The sequence below is a fragment of the Symsagittifera roscoffensis genome, chromosome 5, assembly GCF_963678635.1.
Source record: "Symsagittifera roscoffensis chromosome 5, txSymRosc1.1, whole genome shotgun sequence".
NCBI classification, from domain to species: Eukaryota; Metazoa; Xenacoelomorpha; order Acoela; family Convolutidae; genus Symsagittifera; species Symsagittifera roscoffensis.
The window spans coordinates 45,619,060-45,632,026 of NC_087066.1; the positions used below are offsets into that span (position 1 = coordinate 45,619,060).

The window sequence follows — 12,967 nt, forward strand, 5'->3', positions numbered from 1 at the left end:
AAATTCGATTGCCATTTATCTCCGATTTGGCAGGGATGTTTAAATTTTTGAAAATTAACCAAAATGTCAAAAAGTGGCCTTATGTTTGAGGCCATATATTTTTCTATCAATTTAAGGGAATAACCCCTTGAGAAAAGTACATCTCCATAATTTTTTCTTTTGATTGAAATCTTAATCACAGATTTGTGTGATAGATATTTGAAAAAAAAAAGAAAAGAAGTAGGCCAAAAATCTCCCTACTGAAACTTTCCAAGGCCGTAGAACGTGAGGTAAAAAGAAAAGAGATTAGATAAATATACCGACACATAAAAGAGCAGCATTAGAAGGGCGGTTTTTCCATTAGTATCATTTTTTTGAAAATCAGTACAGTAGTTTTTGAGAACTGAAAATTGTGCGAAAAGTGCAAACATTTTCTAAAGCGTCGCAAAAAAAAGTGAAACAACAAATCCCTTACATTTTCATAATACATGTTTTTTATTCAAACAGGACAAAACATTAGTGCCAAAAACAAAGCAGCAACACATGCCTATAAATTTTTTCGGCTTAAATAAACTGAAAAATGTGTAAATTTAAAATATAGCTAAACAGCAACCAAATGAGCACTTTTATTAGCGACTTAGAGAAGAACAATTCTTCGTAACAAAACAATAAGCTTCGCATGTGTGAACACAGAGGCGAAGCTGTGATTCGCAGGAACTAGTGAGAACACGACAAAAACAACTCTATAGGAAATAAGAAAAAAGTAGAAATAAGCCTGGAATTTAGAAAAAAAAAATCTGCCACGCGACGGATTCAAACCTGGTACCTAGAGATAAAGCCGTAACCTCTCATCCACGAACGCTTAACAATCGGCAAAAACTAGAATGCTATGAAATTTCTAACGCCACATCGTGGTTATAGAAAAAGGCCACCAAATGAGCATTTTATTTGCGAGTTAGGTTGGAAAAAAGAAGGTTCATACTAATACATTACCGCCGATAGTGTACAAACGTCACACTTTGGAAATCGCTCAACTAATTTAAAAACTTGACTGCAATAAGGGTTAAGTATTTAGACTTTTTTCAATATTTTCGAAATCAATGCTCGTTTTGCATCCATTGTTTAGCTCCAATTCACTGTTTTCACCAGCGGGGAAGAAGTATTCTTAATATAACACTGCGTCTGCTTGTGTAATAACCAATTCAGTATATAGTTCGATCTAACATCTTTTTGGTCTCACTTACCGGATGGGCTCCCGCACACATGTTCTGAAGAGTACCGGCGGCAGCTTCCAGAGTATCTGGATTGGATGATTCGCGCAAAAGAGCTATGCAGAGATTGGCCATCATCGGCTGCCACAATAACTCAACTCCCCTCGCATAAGGATCACTTGAGAGGACATCTTGCTGTCTATACTGGTCATCTCGTCCACCAGCAGACCTAAAATCATTGCTTAATTATAGGTTAGCTGTGGTGAGGCGGCTAAGGTCTCTGCATCTCAATAGAAAGGTAGGAGGTTCGAGGCGCACCAAGATCCCTGCTCACTAAGGGTGAGGCAACATTACCCAGCCCAAAAAATTAACCAAAATGCATGTAATTCTTAATCGGGGGCACCAGAGTGGTTCACCGTAAAGAGCTGAACAGCTCTTATGATAGTTCTTTGACTCGTGGATAAATCGTCTTAATAATTATCGACCAATATCGTGTTTAGAAGACGAGTTGATATTAAGCCGATCCAAGAACTTGTGGAAACGCAATTTCTCAAAATTATTTTACAGCAAAATTTATCCGAACTCAAATCTAGTTTTGACCATTTTGTCGAACCAACAATTGTTTCTTCTCAATGTGCGTTCTTACTTGGGTTTGTTCTTTTTCGGTCCACACCCTGGACCCACTTTGTCTGATCTGGCTGAGTTCCGGGAGACAGACCTCGAGTTCCGTGAGCGATGGTCGCCCATATCATGTGCACTCTCCAGTCTCGGATCTCCCGCCCTCTCCAACTCGGCCGCCAAATGGAAGGTAAGATTACGAATGATGCAGATGCAGTTCTCCACTGCCTAAACAACACCAACAACTATGAGATTAAGTTTCTCACAAGTAAGCTTAATAAAAACTCATTATTTCCCTGGCCATATTGAGCGTCCAAATGTAAGTGGTGATCTAATATCTATCAAACATTAAGGGAACATTTGCATTTTAGTCAGATCATAGCAATAGAATTAATTGATTACTAAGGTTGGTGTGTGCAAATAGGCTGAGCTTAATTATTTAACTGACCCTTCCGCTGACTTCGTTCTTCAGAATGGCCAGATTGAGAACGTGTATGAGAGCGTCTATCAAATGTCTCGTCTGTCGCAGAGTCTGTCGGTAGTCCAATCTGTCCGCGCTCAGATTTCTAGCGTGTAAAATAAAGCTTTATGCTCAAAATTTAAACTTAGCCAAAAGGCAGTTGGAAAAGAGTTATTATTACTTTATTGTAATTTTTACTTTTTTAATTTATTATTTCATCATTTTTTATTTTTTATTATTTTATTAACTTTAGTATGATTTCTTTATTAAATTTTTTTAATAATTTATAATTAATTAATTTAACTGGTTCAATGGAAAAACCAACATTTCAGAAACTTCAACTAATTGTCTCTTCATTTATATTATTTAGCATTTTGACCAGGGGCGGATCTAGGACTTTCTCGAGGGGCGGAGAGGGCCTGATTTTCAAAAAGTTTTGTCGACCTTCTTTTTAGGTCGACCAAATTGATTTTTCCAGCTCTACCGAAGCACTAAAAAGGCCCCTGTTTTGGCCAAACTTTCTGCGCCGCAGCCAAAATTTTATAAAACCATGCCAAAATGCGTTTTGAGGCACTTTTTGGAAAATTTTGACCAAAAAATCGCGTTTTTTCGGCGCGCGTTCCCCCCTCAAAATTAGTATATATTGGCGCCAAAGGCGCCCTAAGAAATTTTAAGGGTCCGTCACCCAAAATGGATATCTCAAAAAGTCGAATCCCTGAGAGGGGGCGTCCTCACCCTAAATCCGCCCCTGATTTTGACTTCATCTTAGTGCAAAAATTGATATGAAAACATTTTGAAAAAACCTGATTAGACCAAACATTCAGGAATAGAACCTTTCAAGCATAATTGTCATTATTTTTGTTGCTATAACCAAATATGATTTCAGATTACTACTTGCTCTAACACTCTTAATTGTATAACAGGTAGACTGTCTGTCGGTAGGCACATTTTGTGCCTTTCATCGATCTCCACAAATTTCCTTTGATTTTATTATATTTTTGTTGTTAAATTTAGGGATTATGATAATGTTCATATCAACATGATTCCGAAAAAACAAATTGTTTTCTTTTTTTTCTAGATAACATACCTGAGACATCCTGTCGCATTTCTGAAAAGCATGCTCCACTCGGGTGGCATAAGAGGCCCCTGGGGACTGGAGGGCTTCGAGGGGGGCAGGGAGGCAGTATCCGATCCCAAGTAGGTGTTGTGGTCTCGCTCGTACTCGAGCCAAGCGGACTCAGGAACCACTGCAGTGTCTACTATCACTTTCAAGGCATGCTCGATTATTTCTGGTTTCACGTCCTGTAACAAACAAGATCTCCTCAGAGAACTCATCGATATCGCCAACTCGAGGGGGTCGAGAGTAGATCGTGATTGCTCTTCGCAATGGCATCAAAATTCAAACTTTTGACAAGAATAGCCGGTTGCTGCGCAAGTAGCACAGATGTTTTAACCATGTTCATACAAAATACGAAAAACTTTTTTTTAGTTTTCTTCAAATTCAGGTAGTTTTTAGTGGGTGGTGTGATTCGAGAGCTATACGACCGCGTAGAGAAATAGTGAATTCGGCATGATCGGCAATGTTTGGTATGGTCGAGAATTAGTGAACTAGGCATGATCGACAAATTTCTTATTTTTTGTACAATCTTTTGTCAAATAAGCGTTGAAAGAAACATCTAGTACTAGCTTTCTTGATAACAATTCAAATTTTGTGCGCCTAAAATTTCTTTTTTTAAAAAAAGTAATTTCCAACGAACGTTACTCGATCGCGTTTTTCGCTCGAAATTGAACTCAAATTTAAAAAAATTTGAAGTTTTTTCTCGGTCTTGGGAGAATTTTTTGGAATTTTTTTCCAATTTTTTTTGCATAAATTTGTTTTAAACTTGAAGTTTTTTATTGCCAAATGGCACTCAAAAACTCCAAAAAACAACTAAGTTTTCACGGCCTAAATTAAGCAAACACAGGCTTTAGTCAGCCTGCTCGCTCGCATAATTTGCTCGATACGGGGACAACTTCGCTCGAATCACGACTGAAAGGAATTGAATACGATATATCATTCGACCTATCCCCATTCTTATTTGTGGTACGTGATTTTGCATGGAAAACAAAAAAACTAAAACACACCCGAATACCAAATCCCCCCCCCCCCCCCCACACACATTTTCAATGCTTGGAACAACTAGGATAGCCGGTTACTGTGTAAGTGGCCCAGAATGTTCCGACCATATAAATAAAACAAAGTTTTTTCAAATTATTGTCTTTTTTTCGGCGTGGTGTGATAAAAGGAGCTGAACAAAAAAACTGAAGATTAGGTTTATTCGTCAGTCATAGTAAAATAAGCAAATTGAAAAACAATTTCTTTTAGAAAAGTTACTTAAAATGGAAGTTTTTTGTTCAAGTTTTGCAGTTTTCTGAATTTTTTGAAAAGTTTGATTCCTAAAAGGCCTAAAATACTCAAAGTAAACTAACGTTACTCAAGTAAAACTAAGTTTTTACGTTTTAAATTAAGCTATTTTAAGCTTTTAAGCAGTTAAAATAAGACTTCTCGCTCGCTTCATTCGCTCAAAATAAGACAAAAAATCAAAAACTTCAAACCGGTTTATCACGTCACGGGGGAAATGTTTTCAATTTTTTTTAATGTGATGTTCGAATCACAAATATAAGGGCTTTAATATGATATATCACTCAACACAGTCCGATGATTATTTGTGGTACCTGATTTTGCGTGGAAAACAAAAAAAACTAAAACAATGGTCGGAGCAAAAACTAAACCCCACTTAAAATGCTAAGTTACTCCCCATTTTTCAAATGGTCGGAACAAAAAAATTAAAACCACCCTAAGACAAAGTTCATTCCCATTTTCAATGATCGGAACAAAAAGCAGCCCGTTGCGAGCACGTAGCTTAAAGCTTTCAAATCAAAATAATCTCTTCTCAAAACAATAATTCAACAAATCTGAAAAAAAAATTGTTCGGCAGAGGCTGATGATTGAAAGTATTTTTCAGGGATGAGTCATCTTAAATTCCGTCCATCTTGCGACCTCATCTTCAAAATTGCCAATTCAGATACGGTCCCAATTGAACCAAATTTATTTCCTATGATTTTCAGTAGAAAGATGAAGTTCAACTAACTGGTTCGGACGAGATGTTCCAGAGAATAGCACAGCAGAGTTCCTGTATTTCTGGGTCAGGTGAGGTGCTGAGCATGCGAGCCAACATGGGGATCAATCTCTGCCTCTGGATTTCCAACTAAAATGTTTAATTAAACTAAACTGTGTCTTCTTGTTTCAAATTCACGAAATCAATTCTGATTCTTTAACAAATTAGCGGTGATATTTGAATATAGAAATTGTCGAAATACTTAAATCGATTAGTTAGACGGCGACGTCTGCGCTAACTTTCCATAATATTTAACAGTAAAAGAGCATTTTGATAAAACTCATCATTATACTAAGAAACATCATGTACAAAAAAAATCACCAGCGTTGAAACCGGGCGTGAATTTGAGGCCCGGGCCTGGTTGGGAAACAAAATTTCGAGCCCGGGCCCATTTATAATGAAAACACAAATTTCAATAAGAAAAAGTAAATTGAAATTCAAATGTGAATTTTTTTTGTTGAAAAAATCAAAAATTAATATACAATTGGCCGCAGCCGATCCTAGTAGTTCGATTTGGCTAAATTTTGCTGCAGAAAGGAGGACACGCTTGGACATGCGGATTTGCTCAGCCTTGATGAAGTCATGCTCCCTCTGGGCGTTTGTAGCTTGAACGGTAAAAGGGGTTCTTTTGAAAAACAGTCCCGGGCCCGACCCGGTTGCTGATCCTAAAAAAGAAGCGCGAGCCCGACCCGGAAAAAGCCCAGGCCCGGTTCCAACTCCGGACAACACACGAAATAACAAAAAATAACGAAGCAAAAACAACATAGACGAACCTTATTTTCAATAGTTCCCTTTCCAAACGACATATTCCGGAGTATTCCCAGGAGGTGTTTCTTCATCTCGGGTTCAGTTGAGTCCAGCATTTTAGTGATGATGTTCACAGCTCTGTTTTCACGGGCCTTTACCTTCATGGCTTGATCTTCGTAGGTTAGATGCTGCAGATAGGCAGCTGCATTAAGCCTTATGCGCGGGTCATCGTGGTCTAGATACTCGAGAATCTCTATCAGATTCGGATTGCGCCAGCGCTGATCTAAATGCCAAATCATCCATTATATAAATGAAGTTGCCAATATCCTATCATAAGCTAGTTGACAAAGCCACTCTTTTACGTAACTGACATTCAAAATGCTTTTTTGACAGTTAAAATGAAGTGAAAGTCCAAACTTCGCCAAACCTCCTCTTTCTGGCAGCAGAAAATTAGAACTAAATCTTGAGATAGATATATAACAACATCAGGTTATTTATTGTAATTTCTCCACCTCAATTTCATAAAGTTTATTACAAATATTTGAAGGAGCCAAAGCGACCAAAATTTGCATCAAGCGAATATCGACTTATCTTACAAAACGATTATCGAAAGAACTAATCTCCAACTTTCTCCAAATAATCGCTCATTAAAGTAATAACAGATAATAAGACTTGGAGAGGACAGACAACGGGATCCTAGGATCCGCCAAGCTCCTGCCCTAAAAGGTCATAAATTAGTATAAAAGCGAGACATAAGCCGACAGACAGTTGGAAAAAAGTAAATGAACGCAAGTAAACAAAAAATTACTGACCTGTTCTTTAAAAAAAACTCATTTCCGAATTTCCAAAAAAATAGATAGCCTTAGAGCTCTTTGACTTTCTCGAACAATTTTTGACACTTTTTTGATGAACATTAACCTAATTAGAGAAGTCGAATATTAGGTAAAAAATTTTATTTCGTTGGAAAATCTGATCAATAAATTTTGAAATTTGAAGTCAATCATTTTTTGTGGTCTCAACATTTTTGCTGTTCGATAGTGTTTTCCTTTTAACAAAGGAAATGAATTGAACTTTAAAAAAATCAAAATTGAAACTACGAAAAAGTAAGTTTGAGCCTTAACAATTAAAACTTTTCCCGGAAAAAATAATCGCGACCTATATAAGTCTGAACTCGATCAAGAAGTAATATTACATTCCACTGGACATTCTTAAATTTAAAGCAAAATTCCAAGCTAGAAGTTTTTTGCACCATTTGCACTTCTGTGCTTGAACGCGTAATTTGCCTTAGACAACTCGCTTGAGTTCACACGCAGTTCAAGAAAAAATCAGTGCGTGAAATTTGTTGTCTGAACAAAACTAGTTAATCTGCCGCGTGCGTTGAATGGCATGAAAAAATTCTTCAAATGCACGCTCGCAAGTGAGCTGTAGAGGTATTTTGAAAACATGTTTCAAAGTGAGAAAACAACTGTTTTAGCACGTGAAAATAAAGTATGAACTGTATCAATTTTTCGTTGAATAACGCATTTTTGCAATTGTTTCTTTTCACGCACTCGGAAAATTAACTCACTATCCTCGGGCCTGGCGGAACTCTGATAGCGAATTAATTCCCTCGTGTGTGAAAAAACAGTTGCCAAACTGTTACTTCTTTTGAGCAAATGATATTGAATTGAACCTAAGTTTTTATACATGAATAAATGCACTCATCAGATCACATATGTATACATGCACTTGTGCGTTGATTAGATCATTCTAAAACCAATTCCTGAAAAAGAATCAACAGGACATATGTAAGTTGAAAAACTATAAAAACTGATTTTTCAACTATCAAGTTTCACAAAAAAACGTACTCCACTTTAGAGCTTTCTAAATTTCAAGAAACTTTTTTGGGACAGCATAATTTTCTTTTTTTTTTGCAAATCAATGCGAACGTTAACTTCAAAAGACATTCAATAATTCGAAAACTTTTCACTTACAAGACACGACCAAAATAAGCAAACTTTGACTTCATTTGTTACCACATAATGCTAACATGGACCTTCGCTCCCTTTTTGCTAAAAAAAAACAGTTAGAAATGGACGAAATCATACCTCTTTTATGAGCGTTCTCTCCTATATCAAATATCATGGGTGTTCCAGTAGCAGATACAGCCGGGTGCGGATACTGAGTTCTGCTGTGTACACTAGGCGAGTGTTGTCCCATCGACTCCGGCGGACTCATTGAGTTGATGTATTGGGCGTGAGGGGAAGTTGCGTCAATCATTAGGGTTGCTGGGTGATGCGGGTGGTGAGTGGCCGAGTACGGGTGAGTCTGTACTTGCATGTTGCTGGCACTCGATGGCACGCGAAGTCCACTTTCGTTCAGATTATGTTGACTTCCCAGGGGTTGACGTTTGTTTCCACTGTTAGATATGTTGTTGCGCGAGTAAGATGAAACTGATCCTTGAATTGAATCCGAATCAGTAGGTTGATGAAATGGTTGTCCGAATTGATCTAAGCCTGTGTTTCCTGGAGTTCTCGGGACGGCGGGTGCTCGTGGATCTACAAAACCAAACGAATCCATATAGTTTAAAGCGATTGGTTGTAATAAATTATTGAATGAATCGTAATCGGGGCAAGACATTTTACTATTTTTGACGTGTTTTATAGTCGGTGAATCCGCTATGTAATACACTTGTTCAGGATCTGTATCCATTCAATCATATTCCTAGGATCAGAGAGAGTTCGAAATCAACTTATACTAGTCTCAGACTATTAACAGCGGATAAATATACAACGCTAAGAGTAAATATAACAGGTAACAGAAGGCGACAAACTGAACGATTTATATCAACTTATTTCGAAACACCTGGTAAGCACTTAATACTCTGACCGATTTAACAGCTCGGGTTGTTCATTGAACTTTGCATTGATATGAACTGCTTTTAAAAACTAAACTGAAGCATTGCATGCATGCCAGCTACAATTTACACCAGTGCGAAGTAGACCCCGTAAAGCTAGACGGACACAATTTCCGAAACCTGGTTTCCTTGAACATTTTCCCAATTTATACAGCATAGAAGATTTATTTTGAAGGCATCAACTTCGAGCAAGGGAAGATAAACGAGATTATCGCAGTATTTTCAAGCCTCCAAGTAATAAGAAAAAACTAAAAACTATTCAATTTTCGACAAAGGCAGCACAACATTTTATTTTCACTATTGTCTTGATAGACAAATATGAAGGCACATATTGTATGTTTCCTTCTGGAGACTAACTTTATCATAGCGATGCAAACGTCAGCAACAATTGGAACTCATAGACAAAAAAACGAAGTCAATGAACAACATTCCTAATGTAATCTTTGATGACGTCTTGAAAGCTGACACAGGACCGAAATCTTTTGCAAGGCTCTGCAAATAGTTGAGACCAAATTTGACAAGAAGCTGAAAAAACCTATTTGACAATGTAAAACTGCGTAGTTTTAGGCAAAAAAGCTTGTTTTCTGAGAATGCAACTAAGAATTTTCGACAATACCTCATTATAATTTGCACACTCCTGCTTTTGTCTAAGGTAGTACAAAAAGCTCAAAAATAGGCAAGCTAGGCAAAAATAGGCAAAAATGGAAAGCCTTTTGGACAAAGAAATAAAACAAGTAGAGCCGGTTACTGTACAATAAGCACAGAATGTTCCAACCAGTCTTAAAAAATACATCAAAAACAATTTTCAAATCAGTATCGTTTTTTCTGCATGGTGTGATAGGATCTGAGTTAAGGCATAATCAACATTCATAAAAAAGAAGCAAACTGAGCAACAATTTTTGTAGAAAAATGAGCAGAAAAACCAAAAATCATTTTTTGCTTTTTAAAAGTTTTTTCACTCCAAAATGGCGCTAAATTTATTTTACTCGCGTAAAACTAAGTTGCCACGGCTTAAATTTAGCAGTTGTAAGTTAAGAAACACAAAGGCGAAGCTTCGCAAAAACTAGCGAAAACACTATAAAAAAGTAGCTCTATAAAGTGCTATAAGAAAAAGTAGAAATAAGCTTCGAATTAGCAGACAATTCAGGTACGTCTCAGATTCGAACCTGCGACCTAGAGATTAAGAGTCTCACACCCAGCCACAGCAGCTTAACTGTTAATAGTCAAACACTAGTCATAAATACAGCAGAGAACAGATGCCAAATAACATACCTCAATTTATAGAGCGGACGCATTTTAAATAGTATACGAAAAAGTTCATTAAGAACATCCGACCCTGACCAGGTTCGAACCCTCGGAATTTGTAGCGGGTCTCCTTCCCTAACTCTACGCTACAGATCCATGATAACTTGAAGCTAAAATGCTATTTGTAATTTAATAGTCTGTGTTGATATCCTTAGCATTGGCTGTACTTATTGGCTGGTTACTGATCAAAATGAACAATTTCAAAACGAACACATTTTTCGCAACAATAATTGCGACTTAGGTTGTAAAAAAAGATAGTTCATACATATAGTATGATACTATAAGATAGTTCATACTTTAAAAAATACTAATTTAAAATCATCTGATGTTTTTCCAAATTGAGTAGGTTTTTGTGCATAGCGTGATGAAAGCAACTGAACGACAGCCCAAGACCTCAACATATTCGAGAGTCATTGCAAAATAGGCAAAGAGTAGACTGACTGTTGCTTTGCCAGAAGCACAGAAAGTTCACACCATATTAAAAAGAAGAAATTAAAATCAAATATATTTTTTCAAATTTGTGAGATTATCTGCGCAAGCTTTGATGAGAGAAAAGCGAAAGCTTATAACATAAGTAAATTAATTATAGCCGACAACTGTTTTCTTCTTGAATTTTTTTCGTCGGTTTTGAATTTTTAGTGCCAAGGAAGCTCTAAGTGAAGCTTCAAAAATTAGTATTCACTAGATCGAAAACACGTGCTGCCTGGCCATTAAGCCAATAATACCGAAAAGCATGGTTGAGCAGAACGGTTTTGGATCAAAAACTCTTGGTCTATCATGAAATTCAAATGTTCGATAAGCCTTAGGTAATTTATATCCCCACTAAACTCTTTAGTTGTCAAGACGAAATCAACAAGGCCACCAAGTGAAACAATAAGTCACGTGCGAGAAAACGGCAAAATAATAAGTTGAAAACAAAAAAGTTGTTGTCATAAAAAAACCTTTTGAGCAATTAAGTTTTAAAAATTTGAAATTGAAATAGAAACTGTCTGAATTTGTCAAAATCAATTTTCCTTTGACGACACAAATTAGATGACTACACCGAAACAATTTAGGCCAATTAAAAATTTCGAGTTGAAAAAACGAAACATGCAACCCAAGGAAAATTTACATGTGGCAATTATCCGACAAAACATAAGCAGACAAACGAAGTCCGACAATTCAATTTTTCCCGGATAAAAATTCTAGTAAATACACAATGGAAAAAAAACAAAAATTGGCCGGGACTCGAACACCAGACCTTAGGGTACAAAGTTATCAACAAACATAAGACCAAACGGGAAGAAAAGGTCTCGAAGTTGCAATGGCTCTTTAATAAAGCAACTTCATAATTTCTTGAAGAAAGAAAAGTTAGAAGTGCAAAAAATATTGCTTAACAATTAAAACGGAAAAGCAAAGATAAGCTTCCAAAAACTTGCGATACAATTAAAACATCCCAGTACGAGATATTAAAAAGAAAAAATATTGAAGTCTTTTTTCAAAAAACTAAGCTAAAAAAATAACACGAAAAAAGTCCAAAAACATTACATACAAAAATTTCATACTATTTCCTCCGACGAAGATCATGAACAGTCCTAACAAGCATTGATAATGAATGATCGAGCGGCAACTAAGGTGAAAAAACTTAGGTCAACCCTCGTTAAGCCGAAAACGAATTTGTAGACATAAAAGATAACCAAGCTAACAAAACTTTTAGGTAAAAATTTTACGGCCAATCCTTTCTGAAACAAGCAAAAGCAATTAAAAAATCGCTCATGATATTGCTCAAAATAAGTTGACTAGCGATACAATTAAACCATTGCATTACAAGATATTGAATACAAAAAAGAAGTTCTTCAAAAAATTAAACTTAAAAAAAGCACTAAAGAAGTCCAAAAAACTAGAAGTTTGTCATAACTTTCATAACGTTCATAACTTTGTCTCAGATGTTGTTCATAAACAGCCTCAACAAGCATTGAGAATCAATGGCCCAGTGGCAAGAAAGGCAAAAACTTGGGTCGACCCTCGCTAAGCCGAAAACGCGAAACTAGACAAAGATTTTTTCATCACTTTTCTGGTGTGACAACATCAATCGAACTTTGAAAAACGACGCGTGGTAAATTAAATTTGAAAGAATCTTGAAAACAGTGGTAGGCTTATCTCAGTTTTTATATATAAATAATGGGATGTGGCTCCTCTCCATCAAAGTTGGATTTTGCGAGGATTCTTGAATCATTAGAAACACTAAGTTAGATTTTACTTACACGGATCACAAGATGGATAAAATCTGTTTCACTGAGTCGACAAACGAGTAAGAAAGGTTTTTGGACAACTAATTCACAAAAACTGTAACTCGTACTATTAAACAAATCTGCAATTTTTACGACCGTGAGGATAAAAAGTGACAATAACTGCAGAATAATAACTATTCTATATGCAATTGTCTGTTTATAAACAATTGACTCAAAGATCCAAATCTCAACTACCTGCACAGAACTATAGAAACTACCCGACGAGTTGCCAGTAAATGTCAAAACTTAACTCCGATTTATACCGCGATTTTGCAACGCCAGTGTCGTTTGATCAAATGGCAATAAGAACATAAAGAGAAAAC

At 36.4% G+C, this 12,967-nt stretch overlaps 2 protein-coding genes across 2 annotated transcripts in view; both read right to left on the minus strand.

The window, feature by feature from the left end:
* The window catches only part of LOC134846442 (uncharacterized), a 412,051-nt gene that overhangs the window by 180,679 nt on the left and 218,405 nt on the right, over nt 1–12,967 (minus strand). The gene's annotated exons all lie outside the window — the stretch shown is intronic.
* Nucleotides 1,182–12,967, minus strand: part of LOC134846752 (plakophilin-4-like) — a 32,247-nt gene continuing 20,461 nt past the window's right edge. Inside the window, exons 9-15 of the mRNA XM_063864142.1 lie at nt 8,261–8,710; nt 6,200–6,456; nt 5,400–5,516; nt 3,356–3,570; nt 2,257–2,374; nt 1,837–2,036; nt 1,182–1,419 (exon numbers count right to left, since the gene is read on the minus strand). Coding sequence (XP_063720212.1) covers nt 1,182–1,419; nt 1,837–2,036; nt 2,257–2,374; nt 3,356–3,570; nt 5,400–5,516; nt 6,200–6,456; nt 8,261–8,710 — 1,595 coding nt within the window. The remainder of the gene's footprint in view (nt 1,420–1,836; nt 2,037–2,256; nt 2,375–3,355; nt 3,571–5,399; nt 5,517–6,199; nt 6,457–8,260; nt 8,711–12,967) is intronic.